This window comes from Passer domesticus, chromosome 2 (genome assembly GCF_036417665.1).
Source record: "Passer domesticus isolate bPasDom1 chromosome 2, bPasDom1.hap1, whole genome shotgun sequence".
In the NCBI taxonomy this organism is placed as follows: Eukaryota; Metazoa; Chordata; class Aves; order Passeriformes; family Passeridae; genus Passer; species Passer domesticus.
In genome coordinates, this window is record NC_087475.1 from 107287126 (window position 1) to 107311123 (window position 23998).

A 23998-nucleotide genomic window follows, 5' to 3' on the forward strand; every position below is an offset into this window, starting at 1 on the left:
AGCCCTGGGGGACTGGCACAGGCAGGTTACAGACTTGGGTGTCCTGTTGGTTACCACTGGTGATCCAGGTGGATACACAGAGTTCCAGTCTCATGGTGGAGTGAGATTGCTTCTTACCTGAAATTAGCATAGCTGCCTCCTAGCCCCCAGAGGGTAGATGGGAGTTCAGTTGTGTGGGATGGGGCAGAGAAGCAGGAAGAATAAAAGAAGGGGTGCAAGAAGTGGGTCAGCCCTGACACGCTTGTTTTCTGTCCCCAGGTATGATAATGAATATGGATACAGCAACCGTGTTGTGGACTTGATGGTCCACATGGCATCCAAGGAGTAAGCTGAGCACACAGCCCCCCCTGCTGCCTAGGGAAGCAGGACTCTCCTTTGTTGGAGCCCCTGCCCTTGTTCACCACCGCTTAGCTCTGCATCCTGCAGTGAGAGGCCAGTTCTGTTCCCTTGTCTCCCCCACTCCTCCAACTTCTCCCCGAGCCTGGGGGAGGTGGAGAGGCTGATAGAAACTGATCTGTTTGTGTACCACCTTACATCAATAAAAGTGATCACCATCTGAAAAGCCTTGTCTGTCTGTCAGGGGGAGATGGGAGGAGGGGGCACAGATGTATTGAGCAGCTGCAGGCGCCTGCATGGCACAGTCTGTGCCAGCTGCAGTGAGAAGCAAGCTGGGGAGTGCAGCCTGCTGAGCTGCTTGTTCCACGTGGGAGAGCCCAGAGTCCAGCCCCCGAGCCAAAACAAGGTGTGGTGCAGGGCTGTGCCCCACAGCAGGACTCTGCGTGGTACGATGGCAAGCGGCTCTGTGACTCCAGCCACCTCGATCTGGATTTGCTTGTCTGATGGGCGCGTGCAGAATAGAAGTGCTGAGCAGATGACTCATGGATTTGGTTTGGTAAAGGGGCACAAGAAACTGATTCTCCTTCCCCTGCCTCTGCAGGGGACAAGGAAGATATTTCCTGGTATTACAAGGCGGGTATTTCACTTGCTTTTACCTTTTAAAATGAATTGGCTTAGCCCCGGAGGAAATGGCTGCCTAGGGACGTGTTGGAGGCCATCGTCGGCATGGTGGTGGCCAGTCTTAATTCTGGCTTAATTCTGTGCGTAAGGAGGGGCAGTTGCAGTTAAGCTGCTGAGCAGCAAATCTCTGCAAGGTGAGTGTCAGCCTTCTGCCTCCCTGCATTAGTTCTGGAAGCATGAATGTCGTTGGGCAGTGAGGGAGCCTTCCATGACCTGTGAGCACCAGGACAGATAAGCAGCGCACTGCACACAATCACGTGGACCTCCATTTTTAGCAGCTTAATTTAGCATCTCTGGGCTGATGTGCTCTTTCCCTGGCAGGCACGGTTGGAGCTGTTGTCCGGACCCCAACTGCTTTAGACCCTGATCTGGATGCTGCAAGGACGTAAGCTGGAGGATTTAAACTCCCAGGATCAAGGTATGCCGGACACAGTTTCCCAGAGCCGCTTATCTCCAGCAGCTGGGCTGCGTAAGAATTAAATGTTTGCTGGACTAGAGGGCGATGACTCAAAAGTTATTTTGCAAAGAGAAGAGGTTAAATAACCTGCCTCTGGATAGGAACTGGGATTCTGAGCAGCTTGTTAGCCCTGGGACAGCAGAAACACTTGGATTGCACCACAAATGGCCCCGTCATTGGAGCTTTAGGTAACTCTGGCGTCAAATGGGAGCTGCCTGGTGCTGGAGCTCACTGGAGGCAGCCCTCCCATGGAGCTGGGTTTCTGCTGGGGGGGCTGTGTAGCCTGGAGACCTGTCAAGATTACAAATGAGTCTTGGGTTGGTCCCATCCTGTCCTTGATTGCTGTGCTCGGGTGCTTTGAATGGCTGTGCTGCTGCCTGCACATTGTGTGTGTGCCAGTCAGTACCTTGCTTGAGAATCTGGAAGTGCAGAGAGGCTACTGAAACATCTAAAGGGGGGAGGATAGAGGTCCTGTTTTCTCATGTAAAACATATTTTGAACTAGGTTAAAAGCTGGAACATTTATGTGAGTCAAATCTTTCTCTTAAAAAGCCTTATGTTTCCTAAATGAGATAAGACTACCTGAAAATTCTAGAGCAAAGAATTCTTGTTATTTAACAAGCATGAACCCTATCCAACTCGAGATCAAATTGCTCTGAGAATGAGCAAAGTCATACAGCCTCAGGGTGGAGGAAGAGTATGTGCTGTCAGACCAACAGCTGGGAATCTCTTAAAAAGTTTCACTCTGTTTTCAAATACCATTTCAACTGGTTTACAATCTCATCTCTCCTCAATACCATTATATGGTATTGAGGCGAGGAAAGCCAGGAATCACAGCATTTAAAACATGGTTGGTCTTGTATGGAAACAGGGAGAGTGAGTGTGGCAAACTAGTCATGCAGCTTTTGGACTGCCTGGAGGCCTTGGTTTCCTCTCTCTAATGTTACCTCCCTAAAATGTACAACTCTTCCAAATCCTTCTTTTGCATCCAGACACTGTGCCTACAGATGGCACCACAGCAAGGCCCCTCTGGACAGATGGAAAAACTAGCTCAGTGACCAGCCTGTCTGAGAACTGCAACCCTGACCTAAAAAACCCCATGTCATTTTTTTTTCCCATCAGTTTGCAAAATTGACATATGTGACTGTGGATGGCAGTGAAATAAAGATGAGAGATCTGTGGCAGCTCCTTCTGTCTCTGGAGAGGAGTTTTCCCCCAAGTAGGGGAGCTCTAGGTTTGCTGACAGTGTTATTATGGAAAGCAGACAGAAATGCTTGGTCAGGCAAGGCAGGTGCTCAGGCAGACATGAAGAGGCTCTCATTCAGCAAGGTAGTGAGAAGCGATTGTGCCACTTTGCTGGGACAAACCAACTCCAAGAGCAGCAGCCACAAGCCAGAATCCATCCTGGTTTGTGAGCACCTTGCAAGGGGAAGGTACAGAAAGACACTGATCCTGGCTGAGGGGTTGACTCTGCCTTCCTTGGCTGGCCAGGCACCAGGGCTCACTGTGCAGAGCCATGTAGGAGAGGGATGCACCTGGGAAAGCTCTCTGGTGACCCAAGACACAGCTTCTCTGATGGGCAGCCAACCATTTCTAGGGGTGATAAGCTCTATGTTTTATTCTTCTATTTTTAAGACAGCTAAGGGTAACTAGCAGTGGTGTTACAGAAAATTTAGTTTTATGATCACTTTGAACATTTAGATAAATTTTCATACTTCTTTGGCATTTGCACAGACTACTACACATGCACTGCTTCCCCAAGAAAGGTCCTCAGACCACCTTCACGTTGAGATGTCAGCATGAAACCTCAGCATTAAGGAAGATGCCAGGTAGTGAAAACCAGCTTGAGCAGATGTGGAAAATAATTAAGTTCACTTGAAAAATCACTCCAAAACATAACAAAATATTGTAACTGTGTAAGCACAGTGAAAAAAGGTCTTGGACATTTAAAACATCCTGTATCCACTTTTAAAGTAAATCAGTATTTAAGCAAAGCAATTGGCAAGACCAGGGCAAGGAAGAGGAGATACAAGTCTCTGAAAGACTTATGACACAGTTACAAAAGACAAACATCTTAAAGGGTGATGTTTCAACCTCCTTCATAACTGATGCCATTCACAAAATGCAGGTTCATGACTAAGGGTATGCAAATACCCCTGCAGGCTCCAGCAGTGCTCACATTTCATCAAAACCAAGCTGCCTACCTTTGGGCAATCACAATGTATACGTGCTGCAAAAACAAGTAATTTGTTACTTACTCTTCTGAGCTGATTGTAATCTCTTACTCTAGGACAGCTGACTTACCTCCATAAATTACCTTACTACAGAAGTATCATCTTCTTGAGGGAGTTAATTAAATGTTCCCTGGAAGGAACAGTAGTGCTGGGTTATACTTCACAGCGTAAGATTTGAAAGGGCAGCTGTCAAAAAGCAGAAGCTGTAGTCAAATGAAAACAAAAGAAAAACTCATAAATACTAGTAAATTAGACTTAGTAACTGTAAAGGGGGGAAAAAAAGGATATTCTGTGACAAATAGAAAAGGAAGGCTGAAAACCTCTTTCAAATGCATCTTGGAGATAAGAAAGCTGCCAAAAAGCTGTAAGATGGTGTGGGAGTGATTAGGGAAGCTTAAGTCCAGAATAAAAAGTAAAGTTGATGTTTTGCTGTCAGAGGAGCTTTCAGGGGTTGCCAGACAGGAGATTTCCCTCAGCAGCAATGAGATGGAGTCTCCACTGAAAACTGAAGCATCAAGACTTGAGAACATGTCTGTGACATGAAGGGCAGCAAACCACATGTGAGACTCAGGTGGTCTCCAGCATGAAATGGATGAACAGATAACTGTGCTGCAAGTAACTCACCACTCACCTCAGCCCCCCATGATGAAAAGCAATGGAATTTAGGAAAAGCAGGCTGGCAAAACCTTTCAGAGAACTGCCTGAGGACAGGGAAGACAAGCCTCTCCAGGCTGAAAACTTGTGGCAAGGCTGGTTGCAACTGAGAGATGTGAGTGGCCAGCATCTGGGGCCATCTACCCCACCAATCAACACTTCCAGAAAAATGTGGAGCACAGGGTGTGTTGATTATGCAAAATGACCCAAAGCATTCAGCCCTGAATGAGCCTGTGGAAAGGTGCAGAAGGATCTTGTGACTGAGTGACTGGGTTATTAAAATGCTGGATGAAATTCAAGGTTGCCAAGTGAGAAATACTACATGCAGGCCTCAAAGCCCTCTTTTGACATTGCCCAAACCTCCAACAAACAAGTGAGCAACTTTTGTTGACCTTGGTCTGAGTCCTGTGACAGAAGGGAAAAATTTAAAAAAAAAAAAAAGGTGGTGTGTATCTCTGCAGTCTCCAGTTTTTTAGCTGCCAAGTTGGATATTGGTTTAGGTGCTGGACACCAAGTACCAAACCTCACAAGGCCTCCAGCTTCCCCATCTCCTCAGAATCCTCGTACGCCTTTATCAGCCTGACTAAACTGCCATGTAGACCAACATCATGAAGGGATCTCAGGCACTGTGCGAAAATGCTCACTTGCCTTTCTTTTTAGGAGCAAAGGAACTAAACTTTTCACTTTCAAAACATTTTTTTCCAGCCTGGAATCATGGTTAGGAGTCCTTGGTCCATCTCTTCCAATTTCTGATGCAAAGCAGGACAAAGGACACCAATGTGACATGTGGATAAAAGATGTTTAAAGACATCCTCAGTGTCTGGCTGAGAACTTGCACATGATTGCACGTGAGCCCTGCTCCCTAGGTCTTCCCAACCCTTCTGTTCTCCCAGGCAAGGTCAGTCACTATTTCTTGCTCTTGGATGTATCTATGCATGGCTATGTATGTCTGGCAACAGAACTTCTCTTTTCACCCTATTCAGAAATATTCTGCAATGCTTCCTGGCACTTTTGACCAAGACATTTAGCTCTTTTGAGAGTCTGTGTCATTTCCACATATCAAAAATGGTATCAGTTTTGTCTGTCAATTCCTTGCCCTTCTATAAATATTCCTTAAACTGCAGATTTTTTCCCATCCCTTCATGATTTCTCGCCTCCTCCCCCCTCCACTGGTTTCTCATTGGCTTTCATCCATGCCCTGTCAGACTAAGCACTGACGTCATTTGCTTGCCCATCCACCCAGGCTTTTCTTTAAATGACTTCCCTGATGCTTTTAAAAACTGACCTCGGCAAACCACGGATTGCAGCAGCCAGTGTTTTCCTCTCTGGGTGGAGGTTACCGCGCTGTGCAGACACCGTTTGCGGGAGCTTTTGCTTTCAGCACTGCTCACTCCAACTCCCCAGGCAGCCTCAGGCTCTGTGTGGGGGCTTGCTCATCCCTACAGCACCCCATGCACCCACAGGTTAGTGTGCTCCAGGTCATCTGTGCCTGGAACTGCAGCAGTGCTCAGCTGGAGATCCTGTCAAGGATCCTCCTTATTGCTAACTGCCTGGAAAGTGCTTCATCATTCCCCTCTGAGCACATTCTGCATTTTCCATACACAGAGCAGACTTATCTGGTGAGTACTTCTCTTTTTTTTTTTGTCTTGTTTTGATTATTTTCCTGATTTCAGCCAATAAAAAGAAAATATTACTGTTAGGATTGATTTTTCTTTAAATATAACTAGAACAGCATGTTAGTTCCTTAAACATTCAAGTATTGTTATTTTTCTCTGAGGTGATACAAGCAGCTGAAGACCTTTTCTTCAGACAGCTGAATTATTCTCTTGTCCCTCTATTCCTTTTCTCCTAACCACAGTTGCTGTAGTTGTTACAAGGATTATTTTTTGTTAATGTAGGTCAAGCTTTATTATTATTTCTATCAGTTATTCTTATTTCTAAGTACTTTTGTCACATGGTCACTTACTCAAGGAAGTTCACTCACTGAAAGTTATCTTATGTTACTAAATCACAGCTTTTTGAAAAACTGGAAAAATACTGCTGTTTCCAGATCTGCAAGTTCACTTGTTTCACTCTAAGGAGAAGTTACAGGACAACACACAGCTCTCAGCTGTGACATTTTGTCCTGGCTGATGTCTCAATTTGTTTCTCGGTTGATCCCTTGTCCTTAGGCAACCATCAATCTTTACCCAATCTTCATCTGTCATAAGGACATCCAAAATCATTGCCTTACTTGGGCATTCCATCACTTGTAAATTGATGAGAAATTCCCCCTGGCACAGCATATTCTTTGGTATCCCAAGCCAAAGTCTCCTATTGACAACACAATTTTTCTTTAAGCAAAGCAAAACAGGCAGATATTTAAAAAATAAATGTTTTTTGGGGGGATTCAGGAGTATTTATAGAAGACCCTTCAATGCCTTGATGAAATTGTATGTCAGAGCATGTTTGGCTATCAACTCTATATATAGATTATATATATCTATATATTATATATAGATATATAGAGTGAATATGACTTTTAACATCACTTGTAAACCAAATTCACTCCCTTATCCAACAGGTCAGACCGATCTAGCAGTTCTACTATATGGCTGTGACCTTTAAAAATATCAGTTAACTACATTTCTTCCTACCCTGCTGATTTCTATTTCCTCTTGCACTTTGCCAGATGCAGTCTGCTCTTGAAGCTGGAAATGCTGCCTCTTCCCATCTGTTGTGACATTTGTCCAGCTTGATCCTGATGGCTTTACCATCACTCCTAGCATTAATCATCACGTGCAGCAGCTTGCCAGATGTTTTCAGGAGCATGTCCCTGCATCATCCAGGTGTATTCCCAAGGAGACAGTACCTCCACCGTGTTCTGCATTAATTCTGACCTCTCCTCTTGAAAGGAAGTTTCTTCCCTGTAGCCAGAGTACTTGACCTACTTGGTCATCACCGGTGAGTTCTGGGGCACCCTGTGTCACAGGTACCTGAGACACAGCAACCATAAATGTACAAAGAGTATGGCCAAAGGTAAAAGGCTTAGGAAAGTCAAGCTTCCGGATCCAACTGAGAAACAAGAACACCTTTCTATGTAGCTTTGTCCTCTCCTAGCTCTTGACTAAGAAACATGATAAATAAAATAATAAAACAGGTTAGCTGGAACCCAAAGGTGTTCTGGTGAAGGCTGTCAGCATCCCATCTGGGTCTATCCAAGGAATCCTGATACGGGGAAAGGTAACTCACACCACCACGAGTCATGCGGGATGGGTGGCAAAGTGCCTCCAGCAGGAGGGTGCTGGGTGGAAAACACAGGACCTTGACTAACTTGACATACAAGTCAGACTCTTTCAGTGATAGGATCTAAAAGAGATGGGATCCAGGAATCAGTGAAGGGAGGGTAACGCAAGGAAGAAGATGTAGGCTAGTTAGTGGTTAGGTTTCCTGAACCCACAGAAGCAAGTAAAGCATCACTCGTGTGGTCAGGTGCAAGGAAAGTGATGCTCCCCACCCTCTCTGTGGGAACATCTGCTAGGATTCATCAAGAAATTTAGTGGGCCTGGTCAGAATCCCAGAATGGGTAAGGATGGAAGAAACTACCACTGGAGTAATCTGGTCTCAACCCCTCTCCTCAAGCAAAGTCATCCCAAAGATATGGCACAGGATTGCCTCCAGATGGTTCTGGAATATCTGCAGTGAGGGAGACGCCACCTCTCTGGGGAATCTGCTCCAGTGCTCAGACACCTGCACAGTAAAGAAGTTCTTCCTTTGTTCAGGTGGAACTTCCTGTGTTCCACTTTTTGCCCGTTGTCTCATGTCTTCTTGGCACCACCAAGAACAGGAGCCTGGCTCCTTCCTCTGACACCCAGCCTGCAGATACTCATAGACATTGATGAGGTCCCCTCTCAGACATCTCTTATCAAGCCTGAACAGGCCCAGCTCCCTCACCTTTCCTCATGAGGCACTTCCTCACCTAATAATCTTCATTCCCCTTTGCTAGACCTGCTCCAGGAGCTCCATGTCTCTCTTGCACTGCAGATTCCCCTCACCAGGGCTGAGTGGAGCCTCACCTCCCTTGCTCTGCTGGCAATGCTCCTCCTAATGCATCCCAGGACAACACCAGGACGACCTGCTGGCTCATGGGGAGCTTCTTGTCCACATCCCCAGGTCCTTCTCTGAAGATCTGATGAGGAAGCATCTACCCTTCATCCAAGGCATTGATGAGTAAAACAAGGGTACAGAACCTTGTGGGACACCACTTGTGACAGGCCTTCAGCTAGACCCTGTGCCACTGACTGTGACCCTCTGGGATCCGCTGTTCAGCCAGTTCCCAACCCACCTCACTGCCCACTCATTCACTCCACACTTCCTAAGTTTGTCTATGAGGATCTTGTGAGAGAGAGTATTGAAAGCCTTGCTGCAGTCGAGGTAGACAATATCCCCTGCTCTGCCCTCAACCCTCCAGGCGGTTGTCTCATGGTAGAAGGCAATCATGTTGGTCAACCATAATTTGCATTTAGTGAAGTCAAGCCCACTCTCCTGATCACCTTCCTGCATTCCACATGCTTAGAGATAACCTCCAGAATGAAGAATGAGGTGCTCCATCAGTTTGGATTGAGGTGAGGCTGACTGGTTTCCTGGGTCCTCCTTCTTGGCCTCTTTGAAGAGTGGGGAGACATTTGCTTTCTTCCAGGCCTCAGGCCCCTCTCCTGATGTCAGACCCTTCACAGATGACTGCTATGGTGTTCACCAGCTCCTCAGCACTGTGGATGCATCCCTACAAGGGCCATGGATTTGTGGATATCCCATTTCCCTAGGTGATCTCTAACCCAATTCTCCCTGTCCAAGGGAGAATCTTCCTTCCAGCATTCCTGAGGGGTAAGAAGCTGATGAACCAGTCTGCCTAAATATTCAGGGGGAAGACCTTATTGCCAGCCCAGAGATACAATCCTAAAAGTTCTTAAATGTTCAAGAGGTCAGCACTCAGCAGCCACAGTCCTGAGCTGAATGCTGGCAGAGGGACTGCCCAGATGCATCCTGCCATGGAACCCCACTCAGTCTGTGCTCAGACTGCTCTTGGGTATAAAACACTCACATTAATGCACCGACACTGAGCTAGACAGGACTTGATAGTGCTTCCTGAGCTGGCACTGCCGAGAGGCGTCCTGGAACAGAGGTGACTCTAGGGACTCAAGAAGCAACGCCGCACTGCGCAGTTCCTGGACATCGCAGTTCCCAGCAGGGCGTGTGGTGCAGAAGAGCAGGCTCGATACTCCCCAAAGAAGGAAAAGGAGCCCACAGAGAAGAACTCAGTAGATGGAGGGAGCACATCTCATTTCAGCATCAAAGATGTGGGGTCACCACAGCTAGACAGGTAGGTGGCCCAGCTAACACCGGGGGCCTTGGGCGGTGCTTCCCATACCGAGGAATTGCTGAGGCAGAGGATCCACGCCGCATATCCTGCCAGGGAGATCTTGGAGGCTGTCAGACTGGTGGGGGAACAGAGCCCCTTGCTGGTGATACAATGCACCAGGGAATAGCATCTTGCACATGTGGGTGGCAGAGATTTTGGTTTCACTGCAAACGGAGTCCTGGCGGGCAGTGTGGGAGCAGGGTTGCCGCGTGTCCTGGGACATGGGTGTCTGTCACCTGCTGCTCCCCTGGGCAACGACTGCTCGAGGCAGAGATGTCAGTCCTCCCGTGCTTCATGCCTGAAATCTCTCAGGGTGTGTACTCTGCAGTCTTGTGGGTTCCTTAAGCAGGACCAAGGCAAAGGTATGCATGTCCTGGACTATGCACGGGGGAAGCCAGAAGTCGTCAGCCACTCACAGAACTCTCCTCAGGAGAGAAAGAGAAGAAAACACTGCAAAGATGCCTACAGGAAAGGGGAATTGCATGAAACTGAAGATCCTCCAGACAGGATAGGAAGTGAACCCTCATCTACTGTGTGTGTGAGGCATCATCACTTGAAAGCAGAAAACTGAAATAGTAAAATATTTCCTCTGGCTTCAGCTCTTTTAGGTAGAAAAATAAAGAGGGAAGACAGGAAGAAATGGAAACAGCCGAACAAGGTGGCATAGAGGTGAGGGCCATGGCAGGCACTGAGGCATGCAGCTCCCATCTACCCACACACCCACAGGCAGCCAGGGCTTCTGCTGCTTCCCAGCACCCTGCTGCTCCCGTGAAACACTTTCCCAACTTCCTGCAAGAAGTGAAGACAGCAGTCAGGAGCTGCAGCAGACCACAGCCTGAGGAACTGCCATTCCCCAGCACCAACAGCGCTCCACCTGCACCCTTATTTCCTGTTTCCTGCTCAATTCTTCTGCCATTTGCAGGGACTCGCCTCCCTGCCTGCTCCAACCAGCTCAGCCCCTGCTGAAATGCCAACACACGCCTTAACAATGGGGCAGGCACGGGCAGAGCACCTCACCCTGCCCGAACATGGACACTGCTGTAGTGCATGGATGCCACAGCGCTCCCAGCTCAGGAACCCATCAGCATCAGCCAGCCAGGCCACAGCTACAGAGAGACTCTTGCATCCCTCAGCCCCCATTTTATCTTCCATACCTAATCTTAGTGATGATCCAAAAAATCTACTGCCAGGTACTTCCTCTTCCCTTCAGTACCTTTAGTGGGAAGCATTTTTTCTCCAGAGCTTCACCTGCCTTGGCTGTGCAGGCTGTGTCCACTTCTCAGTGCCCACACTGCCTTTCTGGATCACACTGCCTCTCTGGAGGCTGCTCGCTCCCTCCTGACACCCTGCAGGTCCCAGCCTCCATCACCATCACCAGAGGAGCAGGTGCTGCAGCCAGCCAGGACAATGCCACAGGAGATGGTGGGACAGGGGATCCCCCACTGCGGTTACACTGAGGTGGGATATGGGACTGAGGACAGGCAGGAAGGTGCTCTGGGATGCCCTGGTGTGGCAGAAGAGGCCAGGAAATAGGAAGACATTCACAAGCCAGGATCAGTTCCATTTTCAATCCTTCAGCCTCTGCATTGATGATGCTCTGGGTTGAAAACAAGGCAGCACCAGTGCCTGTTGAGGGCCAGTGGCTCTCAGAACAGGGATGTGACCGCTGTCCCACCCAGGACTGCCATGGGGAGACCCACTGCTGCGGGCTTGGGGTCTGATGGACACAGCCCCGCCTCAAGGCACGCATCGCCCGCGGCAGCACAGGGAGAGCCCACACCCAGCCGAGCTGTAGAAAAGGAAACTGTCCCATTTAATGACCTCGCCCCCGTAACACAGACGTGAGCGCATCGCCGACGGGCGGCAAAGCAAAGTGCACAGTGAGCGGGACTCGGCCCCCGCCCCGGAGAAGGCGTGGGAGGGCTCGGGGCGCCCGGCACGGCGTGGGCACCAGCCAGGCGCCCGGCCAGCAGCAAGGACAGGGAGAGCCCCGGGCTCGTCCAGTTGGCACCAGTGTCAGGTCCAGTTTGCAGGGAGGTACGGCTCTCGTTCGGCTCCGTGCAGCGCAGGGAGGGCAGGGGCAGGTCAGGTGTACCAGGACGGAGACCAGAGGAGGTGGGTCTGGGGGCGCCCGGGAACAGGTCCTGCAGAACGCCACCATGGCAGGTTTGGAGCCTCCCTGCCCGAACCACGGTTAACCAAAGCAGGGAAAGGGAATAGAGAAGGGGCTGAAGGCAGAGCAGCCCGGGCAAGGGCCCTCAGGTCTATCTAGCTATTCCCATTTGCAAGGTATCCGGTGAGGGGGTGTGTGGGATCTGCCAAGCACCCCAAAACGGGAGTGAGCCTGGGCGACAGACGGTTACCAGCAGTTCCACGTCCCTGACAGTCTCTCCCAGGTGTGACTCAGGCAACCCCGTGCCAGGAAGGGGGTCCGAGGGAGCCGGGCCTCCCCTCATTATCTGATGGAAGCATCGCTGGGGGGATCACGGTCAGACTCCTCGCTCTCCTCATTCGGGGCTGACTCGCTGTTGGAGGTCGGGGTGAAGGCAGGAGACTTTCTGCAGAGAACAGTAAAGGGCAGCAGTCACAGCATCGCCCAGGGCGAGGGAAAGGACTCAGTTTGGTGTGGGCAGGGGTCACCAGAGCAAGAAGGACAGAAGCTGAAGTGCCCTTTTGGGCGTGTGTGTGTGTGTGTCTGCAGGAATCCCTGGGTGCTTGGGAGGGTGTTCCAGAGGACACCATTCCAGAGCATGAAGCAGAGCTGGGGGAGATGCTGGAGGAGCCTGCCCAGAACAGGACCTTGACAAGGTATGCAAGGCTAGGGGTCTGTGGAAGTCCACCACAGGGGTCCCCAGCCTGGAGCCACCCTGGCTCCAAAACTGTGGGGACTTACACGATGTCCCTGCACAATGGCAGCTCCTCTCTCCATCAGGGGGGTCTGCCTTCATGTGTCAAAAGTGACTCCTGTGTGTCTCCTACCTTCTGCAGAGGCTGCCCCATGACCTGTGTGGAGGCCAGCCAGGAGTCTGGGAACTGCCCTCTCCCCACAGCACACGAGGGCAGGGCAGGAGTTCTACCATGTCCTTCAGCTCCCTCTCAGCACCACCCTGGCTTCGGGCCCAGGGCACGGGCTCTCCTGCGGAAGCTCACCTGTCCCCAGACTGGGTGATGAGCCGCCGGCACGTCTCCATCTGCACATCCAAGCCTCGCTTCATGCTGCACATTTCCATGTACTCGTGCAGGTGCCGGTTCATGTCATTTTTGGCTGTGGCCAGTTCCAGCTGCTCAAGGGAAATGGTGCAGAGATTATCTCAGGGCACGTGGTGCAGGGCAGCAGGCAGGGCCAGACCAAGGGCTACCACCCACATTATCTGCTCCAGCATCCCTCCCCCAGGGACCCACTCCCCCATTTCACATCCTCCTGTGCCATGGTTCCCCCATTTCCCCCTCCTCCCACCTCTATTTGGTCGATGGTTTCCTGGTACTCCTTCTCACGGCTCTTGAACAGCGACTCCGTGTCCTTAATCACCTTTTCCAGGCTGTCATCCTGCTGCTGAGGAGAGCAGACAGCAGGTTTAGAGGCAGGGAAGCGTCCAACATGAGGAACCAAAGGCAAGAGAGAGACAAATCAGAGAAAGAACTGGCAGCACAGGAAAAAGAGGAAGAAATATATACAGTGTAGTACAAATAAGACAGGAGTCAGTCCTGTCAACATGGACTTGAGAGACTCAGGACTCACCACACCGGGCAGTGACCACATCAGCCCAAACAAGCCCAGCAATGCACTGAAGATTTGGAGAGCACAGACTATTCCTGAGCATCCCCAGGGGACTGCCAAGGGCCAAAGATTTGTGATGACAAGGACTTTGGCCAGACACCAAGGCCCCTCTTTGGGCAGTTTTGCTGCACAGTGGGTTCGTGGGCTGGAGAACATGAGCAAGGATCACCAGAGACCAGTCCAGCCAGAGGAGGTGTTCTGTTCTGGATGGGCTGTGGCTCTTCCCACATGTGTGCACCCCGCCCTCAGCACACCCCTCAGGCTACACGTCCCTGGCCTGTCTCTCAAACAGAGATCTCAGCAGGGAAGCTGTAATGTATTCATGCAGAAAAGGCAGGAGAGCATCTTGTACAGGCCTGCAGAGGGAAAGGGGCTGAAATCTGGTCTTTGAGAGAGCGTCTTCCAGGCTGAGGCAGGATCGAGCATCCAACCCAACAAGACCTCAGGGCCCTGACACCACGGTTACCTCCCCCTGCACCTCTGCGGCTGCAATGGCGTATCCAGAGAAGTCCTCCCAGAGGAGCAGCGTTTCTTCTGTCTCCTCCCATGTGAGGCTGTCACAGTCATCCTCAAAGTCATATTCCCTCCTGGGCAGAAGGGAACAGCACGTCAGCACCCAGCAGGAGAGCACAGCAGGCAGGGGGCTGTGTTGGTGCCAAAGCCTCGCACTGCTCACGGGCAGGGCTGCAGCTCTTGGGGGTCTGGGCAGGGTGAACTCAGGTGTGCCCAAACCCAACAGCTGATGGGAAAGGGGCTGGTTTTATGGTCAGGAGCTCCAGCAAATCCAGATTCCCAAAAGGCAGGAAGCGGGGTGAGAGAAGGGGAGCTGAACCAGCTCCCACTCTCGGCACAGGTGGGCTCAGCTCTCCCAGGGGGTCAGTCCCACTGTGCCACAGAGCACAGAGTGACCATTCTCCACAGCAGCACCTCCCATCTTGGGAAGGGAAGCCACAGACCACCCTTGCCCTCCCCACCCCAGGAGCAGCAGGGAGCCTGCTGCTGGAGCCTGGCTGGACAGCACGGGCAGAGGTGCAGAGCAGCTGCACTCACAGTTGGTTCAGCATCCTCTGCATTTCCTCATTGATACTCATGGCCGTGGTCTCGTCCTCCTCCTCCTCGTCAGGTTTCCGGGAGGCATCGCTCTCCGACAGCGAGGTGTCCTCGTCGCTGACCTGCTTGCGCTCCCGCTTCCGCCCCACCGAGGCTGGGACCTTAACGGGAGACAAGTGCAGAGACTACAGAAACGAGGCCGGGTCCGAGGTCAGGAGCAGGCAGTGGGGAGGAGATGGAGGGGAGAGGAATGGTGCAGGGACAGAAAGGCAGGGAAAGAGAGAAAGACAGAAAGAAAGGAAGGAAGAAAAGAGAGAGAGAGAGATGGGCTCATTATGATCAGGTTAAAGATGGTTGCAATGGATAAAACATGATTTTAGCATTTTCTAAAATTAAAACTAAGCAACTAAAGATGGAATCTATGAATTTGATGAGAAAACAAACAATGTGGTTTTACTGCAGAAAAACTCAAATCGCCCACCACCCCAGTCCAGAGACAGGGAAACACAGTGACAGAAACAGGAAAAAAGAGACAGTCTGAAAAAGGTGAAATATGTCAATATTTATAGGCCGACCTTTTTTAAAGAAAGCTTAGAATTTTTTTAATTTCTCAACTGAATGGAACTAACCAGTTGCTTCTGTAGGGACAAAGAGCGAGACAGAAAGGCAGCAACATCCAGAAAGAGAAAAGAGACAGAGACAGAGAAGAGAGACAGAGAGAAGATGACGGAGAGGGGAAGGGAAAGGAGAGAGATGGAGTTAGAGACAGACACTCAAGCACCTTGTCTCCCTCCTGCAGCTGTTTCCCTAGCTCTGTGGGGTCCCCGGGCCCAACACAACAGGTCAGCAAGAGGCTGAGGGGACTCTTGATGTCCAAAGCAACATCTGGAGCTTTCCACCTCCACTCTGTGCCCTTTTGCCTGGTCCTCCCAAGAGAGACAGAAAGCAAGGGACCAGAAGGAGCAAGGGCGAGGGTGACCAAGCGTCTCCCCTAGCAGGGGGCTGGTGCTGTCTCTTCTACCTCCTGCTTTGGGATCTCTCCTCCCCAGAGCTGGTGGCTGAGCTGGGAGCAGCAGCGGGCGCTTCTCACCTGAAACATCTTGATCATGTCCTCGCAGTTCCGCTGCTGTGCCACGTCACACAGCTTGGCAGTGATGTCGATGCGACGGCAGATGTCCATGTCCACCTTCATGGCCTTCTCCTGGATCTTGGTGTCCAGCTCCGTGATGTTCTGAACCCACAGCACCACAGGAAGGGGACAAGGGAGGAATATTAGGCAAGAGAGATGGCAATCAGTGCCCCCACGTTTCCCCTCACGCAGGACTGCTCCCTCATCCCTGCTTTGCTCACTGTGCCCCAACCCTGCCAGTGCTCAATGGACCCCACCAAGGAACTGCTTTTCAACACAGCCACACCACGTGGGCAGGACACTGCTGTGGGGTTGGAGAGGGATTAGGGACTCACATTGCTCATCAGTCCCTTGAAGACAACAAGCTCTGCCTTGAGCTGCTCCACCTTCATGGCCAGCTCCTCCTGGCAGGCTTCAGCCTCCTGGGCTTCCTGCGCCAGGGCGAGAGAGATGTGCACATCAGCACCAGTGCGGGGCAGCTGGGCTGCAGGGGAAGGGGGAACAGCAAGGCTCACCTCCTGCAGCTCAGTCACCCGGTCCTGCAGCTGGACACGCACCGTGTACTCCTCTTCCCATCTAGGGAGACAAACGCCGGTCAGATCCCATCGGCCTCGCCTCGCCGGCTGCCAGAGGGAGAGGACGGAGCAGCAGCTGCTCACCCCAAAGCTATCCGAGCGGGGGGATGGCGGCACCGGGGCGGGACGGAGAACGTGCCCAGGAATGCACGGCCTCTTGTTTTCAGGCCGTGGCAGCTGCCGAGCCCATCGGCCCCCGGCCACAAACGCTGCCCCAGCACGGCCATGGGGGGAGCTGGGGACACCGGCTCTGCACGGCAGCTGGCCATGGCCGTCACAGCCCACCGGCCTCTCCCTCTGCCCCTGAGGCCTCTGACCCTCAACAGCAGCTCTGCAGATGTATTGCAGAGCTGCCCCCACCTGCATCGTTTTTGCAACCACGTCTGTGTGTCTGCAGCTCACCCTGATCCTGACACCAGACCACCTCACAGTGTGAGTGACCACGACGGGCACCAAGGGCTGCTCTTCTGCCTGTCCCGGTGCAGAGGGCTGCCCTGGGCCAGGCCACGCTGCCTCAGCAGGGGCACAAGACTCCTTGGCTCTACTGCTGCCTAACAGGCTGGATTAAAGAACACTGTGTCATCCCACAGGGAAGCAGGATGGATTGTGCCGCTCTGTGCCGGCCTGTCCGGTGGGTATTGGGCTCTGCAGCTTTGCAAAAAGCGGAGCTGCAAGGGCGCCCAGCCTTGCTGTGCAAAGACACATCCCCTAGCAATTATTATATTATATTTCACTGCATGAGATCAACCCCCTGGGTCTCGCTGCAGCGCTGGCCCAGCCCGTGGTCTGCGGGGAGGCCATCAAGCCGTGCTGCTCTTGGCCAAATGACGATCCCATAGAGCAGGGGGGTGCCATGTGCTGCGCTGCGGCATGGGGCAGGGCTGCTGCATTCTTACCCAGCTCCTGGCTCTTCTGGGAGAGCCAGGTTTTTCTGAACAAGTGAGATCACTCTGGGATAGCAACCAGAGCTGGGCTCTTCCTGGTGCTGTGAGGTCTGGTTTCTATTTAATGCCTGCAAGCACCAACACAGACACTCCGACTCTGCACAAGGATGTGAAAAATCTCTCCTCTCACTTACCCACTCCAAGTTTGAACAATAAATCCTAAGGTCTGGGAGGCCAGAAAGCATATGAAAAGCCCTCACATTTGTTATCTCAGAGTATCTGGACAATCTGACGACGTGGGAGAGCACTGGCTTATGAATTTCTAAGCTCTTAAAGCTAGCAATGCTGCTCCTTACTCAAACAAGGACAAAAGTGTGCACTCCTCGTGCTGGTGTTGGATCCATACCACAGCTTCAGAAGGGGAATCAAAGAGTGTTCCCATCCCTTTGGGGAAAGAGACATGAAGGGAAAAGAAAGGAGAAAGTTAAAAGGTAGGATTGCCCTTATATGGGAACTGCTCAAACAAAGCCTCCCTCCCTAGGGACAAAAAACGCCTTCCAACAGAATAAAAAAACTTCAGCATCTTTCTTGGTGTGGCACTGCCTCTTTTTTGGTCCCCGCCTCCCTCTGGGTCTCTATATAGCCCAGACCCACTGGGGACACAAAGCATAGCTGCAAAGCCTGGTAAGAGTTCATTTCACACCAGTGCTGTGGAAGACGAGTGCAAGTCACATACACGCCAGCTTAAAAAGCAGGAGAAAACAGCAATTCACCCCACCAGGGACAAATCCACGCACCCATCCGCTGCAAACCTCTCTCCTGCTCATCTCCTGCCTGGCTCCTTCTCCCCTGCTCCCTCCTGCAATGCACCACTCCTATTATTAGGAGTGGTGCATCACTGCGCCCGCAGCCGCCGCTGCCAGGTCGCTGCCAGCTGGAAGCAAGGCTGCCCCGCAGCACCCCAGGGCCACCGGTGTGCCAGGGGGAGAGGGCAGGGCCTCCCTGCACTGCTGCAAAGCAACAACCTGCCCAGAGGCAGCCAGCGAGGGCAGCAGGGTCCCAGCTGCACGCAGACCTGACCATCTCCTTGCCAGCTAGGGGACAGCTCTCCCAAAGCCAGAGACGTGGAAAGATGCAGTGCTGTCCCTGCCAGGTGTGTCCCTTCGACAAGTTCACTTAGAAAAATCAACAATTCCCCCATTTTTAAAAATCCTGCTCACTGCCACAGGCACTGGGGTGCTTTAGCCCGTCCTGCAGGTCAGTGCACACTGGGGCTTTGGGCTGCTCGGGGTCTTATCCTCAGGGAAGCTCCACTTATCCCCCCTCCTGCCACATCTGAACTGTGCTGGAGCTCACCTCAATGGGGGTGGCCCTGCAGCCTGGCACAGCTCCTCAGAGGGCAATTACAACAACAAAAAACCTTCTTGAAGCACTTTAATAAACAAGGGGCCTTATAAGAATGGAGAGACTTTGTACCAGACCTTTTGCCTGCAGTGACAAGAGGTGATGTTTTAAACTAAAAGAAGGTAAGTTTAGATGGGACATAAGGAACAATTTTTTATGATGGTGGTGAGATACTGGAGCAGGTTGCCCAGAGAAGTTGTGGATGACCTATCACTGGAAATATTCAAGGTCAGCACTTTGACCAACCTGATCTAGTGAAACCTCACAGCAGGGAGAAAGGAGTGGGTAACCCCTAAAGGTCTCCAACCCAAACCATTCTGTGACTCTAACACACCGTGCTGCAGCACTGCTCACTCCACACCTCCAGTGTGTCCTTGCAACATCCAGGACAAGAACTACCTGTGAATACAAGGAGTAGGTGTAGCAGACAGCACAAACCTGATGAGACTCTCAGATCTCCAGCACTCAGCAGGTCTGTGTGATACTCACAGGCACCCTTTGCCCCTATCCAGGCCACCCAATTTCAGTCTGCTCCTCTCAAGTGCAGCTCCTGTGAGCCTCCCTCTTGCTGCTGCAAGTATTCTCATCCCTCCCCACAGCCCTCCTGGATCCCTGACTTGAATTTCAGGCCCTGTGTATCCAGAGAGAAGCTCCTGCTGCACTGCTCCAAGAGCTGTGGAGTGCACAGAAGCAATGCTGTCCTGACAAAAGCACAAAAGCTCCAGCACCCAAGCCATGGGTAAGAGAACTGGGAAGTCCTGTGTTAATATGGCCTCTTCCATCTGTCTCCAGGCAGGTGGCAAATGCGTGACACCAGCTGCACTGTCCCCACGGCAGATCACAACCCACTGTGGCAGGGAACTCTCAGCTCCCAAGGGATGTTGGTGTCAGCCCCCAGCATGGAGAAGGGTGTGGAAATGGAATCCTTCTGTCCCATTCCCCTGTTTGGGACCTGGCTGTACCCGTCAGGAAGTTCCCAGTTCTGGACAGGGTCTGGGGGTGGGGTCTGCTTTCCCCCAGCTCCTGGTAACACACTCCAAAAATAGATCCCACCAATAACATTGGCTGATAGCAGCTTGTGGTGCCCCCCCACCTCACCCTCAGCAGTCCCTCTGTCACCCCCTCTGCAGCCTTCCCTGAAGCTCACTTGCCAGAGCAGGACAACCCTGAAAAGCTCTCCATTCTCCCAAAGTTTCAGCAGCACCAACAAACCCAACTTGGTCCTCTCTGGCTGACCCACTCTGAGGCTCAAGCTTTCCTGGCCAAAAAACTGGCTCCAGCTTCCCACTCTCTGATCTGAAAATGCAATGCAAGGAGTGCTGCTCTCCTTTGGAGAAGGAGCCTGACCACTGGCTTAATAATAAAAGGCCTTAGGTACATGGGAAAGAAGAGATGGTACATGGGAAAGAAGAGATGCCAACTCTTCCTTTCCACATGCCTTGCTCAGCACCTCCAGAGCATCTGACAGGCAGGTTTGCTCAGCCTAAGCCTTACAAAGCCAAAAGCATAAGGTGTCATCTTGGACCCCAGCCTTGATCTTGGCACTGGAGCCTGTGGCCGTGCAGAACGGGTCGGTGGCACAGCTCCTGTGGGGAGCTGGGTGTGGAATCGCAAACTTTCTAAAGCGTCATAGCATGACTTCTGAAAACCACCCCAGAGCAGTGGCTCGGGTGGTGTCAGTCGCCGGTGACGCTCTGGCCCGGCCCTGTGCTCTGACCCCACAATGCCAGCCCAGCCTGATCTCATCCTACGTGCGGATCCGGGAGAGGCCTCGGGAACTGGCCTGACACAAAGCAAGAACAGCGGCCACCCTGCACGGGAAAGAAGAACCGGCCAAGAGATTAGCTTTGCATTCTGCTTCACCCTTCTCCAAGGCACGCGCCAAACCACAGCTATTTTGGGTCGGGAGGAAAGCCCCCGAGGAGTGGGGTGTCCTGCCTCGGCTCTCTGCTGCTCAGGGGCCAGCTGGAGAGCACTGGACAGGGAAAGGGCCTAGGAGAGGCCAGCCACCCTGCTGAGGGGCTTCTCCACACCTTCCGACACATCCAGAGAACTCCTTCCTTTCCAGCAGCCTTCCCCAACCCAAACCCGCTCGCTGCTGCATGTCCACCTTCCTCACCTACTTTCAGCCTGCTCCTCCTTCCTGAGCATTCCCAGATCCCCTTAGCTTTAAAACACAGCTCCTGGAGTTATTCCTTCCCTGCCCGGAAAAGCGTCCCTCACGCCAGGTTGGAAAGACGGAAGGTTGGAAAGACGGAAAAAAGCTCAACAAACATCCCGAGAGGGTTCGCACACCGGGGGGCAAGGGAGGAGACCCAGGCACAAACAAACGCTTTCAGGGGTGCGCATTTTTCCTCATGCTGCCTGCAGTCCCGAAAAGTCTGGCCAGGACTGTCGCCTTCCCTATCGCCCCCCGGGCAGAGCCGGGCAGCCTCCCCGGGGACAGCTTCGGTGCCCCTCGCTCCCTCTCACCTGCGCTTGTACTCGTCGCGCTCCCTCTTCACCTTGGCCAGCACGTTGTAGAGCGCTCGGATCTCGGGGGTGATGGTGTCGATCTGCACACCCACCCCGTCGGGATGGACCCACGAGACGCCGGGTCCCTGCACCAGGGTGGTCTCGGGCCCCGGGCCGAGCCTTCGCGCTTGCGAGAAGGACCAGATGGTGCCGGGCATGAAGCGGGAGCCGGCCGAGTAGGCGGAGGGCTGGCCGGGACCGCCGGGCCGGGAGCCGGGCGACCCCAGCGCCCGGGCCGAGCCCAGCCCCAGCCCCGGCCCCAGCCCCAGCCCCAGCGTGCGGATGGGACCCACGAAGCCGGTCTGCACCGCCTGGTCCCGGCGCGGGGGCCCGCGGCCGCGGCCGCCCGCCCCCTCCTCCAGCGCCTGCTGCAGCTGCTTCTCCAGCTGCCGGTTGCGCCGCTCGAGCTCGTGGACCTTGGCCAGGAAGCAGCGGAACCGCAGGTTCAGCGTCTTGAGGACGCTGATGTTGGAGCCCAGGTCGTTGCGGAGGGCCATGGCGGCGGGCGGCGCGGGGAAGGGGCCGGCGGGCGGCTCCGCGGACAGCGGCTCGGCGGCGGGCGGCGGCGGCAGCTCGGGGCCCGCCAGCCCCTGCTGCTCCTGCGGCAGGAGGAAGAGGTTGGGGCCGAAGAGCGGGTTCATGGCGGCGGCGGGACGGGGCGGGGAGCGCCGGGCGGGGGGATGCGCCCGGCCGGCCCCGGCGGCGGGGGCGCGGCTTCCGCTGCGGCGGGGATGCGGCGGGGCCGAGAGCCGCCCCCGCTCCCGCTCGCCGCCCGCCGCCGGCCCCGGGCGGAGCGAGCAGAGCTGGGGACGCGGCAGAGCCTCCCTTTCCTCTGCCGGCCCCCGCCCAGGGGCGGCCCGGCCTCCCCCGAGGGTTTCGGGGCGCCCCGGGGCGCAGGGACGCCGCCCGGTCCAGCAGCATTCCCCGGAGGGAAGCCCCTCTCCGGCACCGCTGGCTGAAGCCCCGCCCGTTACCGATTTCCGTAACTAGCCCAGCCGCAACACAGAGCGCTTCTGCCTCCTTTTTAATATTTTTTTTTTTTCCCATAGAATTTGGTGCTTTCCCTGAGCTGCCCCCCTTAAAGAAGGCATAACTTCGCCTCTGCACCCCAAAGCCTCTCATTGTCCTCTCTGGAGCCCCCCGGACAGCCCTGCCCCTGCCGTGCCAGCAGCCCGCCCACGGGCTGGACAATGGCGTGGTGTCCCTTATTGTTCCATGTCCCTTATTGTAGCCTTCTTTAGGTCATTCCCTCTTACCCCTGACCCCGACCCCAGGTGAGTTTCACAGAAAGCGCTGGCCTCCCCCCTCACTCCATTATCCGGTGGGAGGAGATGCGCACAAATCCATGGCTACATAAATGTTTTATGGAAGTGGACACCTGTGTGCCCTTGCTGTCTGCGTGCTCCTGGCCCGTTCCCCCAGGACTTGAGGAGCAGAGCCTCAAGTGAGTGTGGCACTTGCGCCAAGCGGCCTCTGATGTCTCACGGAGCCATCAGCAAGGGGTGAGCGAGCAGTGGAATTCAAAGAGATGCCCAGCACCACCCTACGCTGAGCTCTGTGGAAGGAGCTGGGCATGCTCCAGTGTGCTACAGCCCTTCCCTTGGGATCCAGTGTATAGCTCAATCCACGCTGCCAGGAACTTCCCAGCTCCACTGAGGATGGCCAGCTTTGTGAGTCTTGACTGAGAGTCTGCCTACTGTATGTTCCCTGCTGCTTCTCCTCCAGGGCTACAGGTCTCCTCCATCCCTCCGTTACTCTTCTGCCATCCTGACCTGGGAGCAGTCCAAATCAAATTTGTTCCCCTCTCCTGCCCACAGTTATATCCTGTGGCCTGCCTGTCTCCCCTGTCCTGCCCACGACTCAAGGCTCCCCAGAGTGCATTTATAATGCTTCCACCAGTAACCATCTGCATCCTCCCTGGCACACCCATGACCACTGAAGCTCAGCTGGATTTCAGTCCCTCCGAGATGGGCTTAGTTTGGGGAAGAAGTGAGCTTTTCTGTCACCTCTTTTTTAATGCTTTTGCTCTTCTCAAGCAGATGTTCCTTTGCTCATCCTCTGACTAGGGGGGGCTGAGTGGTGGCAAGCAGTGCTTTTCTCCAGGGAGAGAAGGGCAGGAAGGCTTTCCTCATGGGCAGGCAGAAGAGATTCCCATCTTCCAAAAACCAGCGCTGCAACAGCAGCTGGTAGGGAGCAATGTGCCTGGCAGCAGTGCTACCAAATAAACACCCAGGGAAAAGAGAAGGACAGATGGACAAGAGGGATCCCAGTCAAGAAGCTTGTTTTGAAGCAGCAGTGACAGTTCCAGCTCGGAAACCTCCCAGCATGTGACCTTCAGCCACTGCTGACTCCCTCCTTCCTGCTGCCACGTCCTGTCACCCGTCCCCCGCGCTGCCACAGCCTGCCTGCGTGCCTGGCAGCCCGTGCCTTCTGCCAGCCTCCTCCCCTCTCACACACTCCTGGTTTTACCCCTCCACACCCCTGCACCTGGGAAAGCAAGGTCAGACTGGGGGGATCTGCTGCTGTGCGCAGCCAGGGGAGGGCATGGGCAAGAGCAATGCCACAAACTGTGCAGAAAGTGCTTTCCTGAGCTCTGCCCCTGTCCAGCTGGGGAAACCCAGCAAGTGGAGCTGATTAATGAAATGCCAGTGGAGGAAGGCATTGCCATCCATCAGGAAAAGCTTTTTTTACCAGCAGGCCAGCGCAGCACTGGAGCAGGTGGTGGGATCTCTGTTTGTGGTGGTTCTTGGGGCTCAGCTGTGCAAATCCAGTGATGTGAGCTAGTGCCAGGACAGCCCTGCTTACAGACTGGGCTACAGACCTCCAGCACCTCTTCCCACCAACACTCCTGCTGCCTCCTGGACAGGAGGCAGTGTGGAGCCTCCTTTTTTCTCTAATTTTGGTT

The 23998-nt window shown here is 53.4% G+C and overlaps 2 protein-coding genes across 9 annotated transcripts in view; one reads left to right on the forward strand and one right to left on the reverse strand.

The window, feature by feature from the left end:
• The window catches only part of GAPDH (glyceraldehyde-3-phosphate dehydrogenase), a 5358-nt gene extending 4796 nt beyond the window's left edge, over positions 1 to 562 (forward strand). For both annotated transcript variants that reach the window (XM_064410407.1, XM_064410405.1), the window contains exon 13: positions 259 to 562. In XM_064410407.1, the coding sequence (XP_064266477.1) occupies positions 259 to 328 (70 nt within the window). In that variant the 3' untranslated portion in view covers positions 329 to 562. The remainder of the gene's footprint in view (positions 1 to 258) is intronic.
• Positions 255 to 22013, reverse strand: IFFO1 (intermediate filament family orphan 1). Of its 7 annotated transcripts, XR_010356801.1 has the most exons (10): positions 21052 to 21998; positions 16232 to 16292; positions 16052 to 16147; positions 15678 to 15818; positions 14588 to 14772; positions 14004 to 14124; positions 13217 to 13312; positions 12910 to 13040; positions 3791 to 12317; positions 255 to 3703 (listed from the first exon to the last, which is right to left on the reverse strand). XR_010356801.1 is itself a non-coding variant. In XM_064410401.1 (9 exons), exons 1-9 carry the CDS (start codon positions 21732 to 21734, stop codon positions 12215 to 12217), a joined length of 1602 nt encoding a protein of 533 aa, XP_064266471.1. In that variant the 5' UTR covers positions 21735 to 22013; the 3' UTR covers positions 255 to 12214. The 7 variants fall into 7 exon arrangements, 6 of the variants coding, with proteins under 6 accessions (XP_064266471.1, XP_064266470.1, XP_064266469.1 ...); XM_064410401.1 differs by having other exon boundaries at positions 255 to 12317; positions 13217 to 13309; positions 14016 to 14124; positions 21052 to 22013; XM_064410400.1 differs by having other exon boundaries at positions 255 to 12317; positions 14016 to 14124; positions 21052 to 22012.
• Between the last annotated feature and the right edge of the window lie 1985 nt (positions 22014 to 23998).

What these genes read in the sequence shown, in the direction of transcription:
- IFFO1 (XM_064410404.1), bottom strand. Translation starts at nt 21,734, where the DNA reads ATGAACCCGCTCTTCGGCCCCAACCTCTTCCTCCTGCCGCAGGAGCAG. An exon ending in TCAAGGGACTGATGAGCAAT is followed by an intron (nt 15,819 to 16,051) that starts GTGAGTCCCTAA and finishes CTGTGGGTTCAG; the next exon opens with AACATCACGGAGCTGGACAC. An exon ending in CAGAGGATGCTGAACCAACT is followed by an intron (nt 14,125 to 14,587) that starts GTGAGTGCAGCT and finishes CCTTCTGCCCAG; the next exon opens with GAGGGAATATGACTTTGAGG.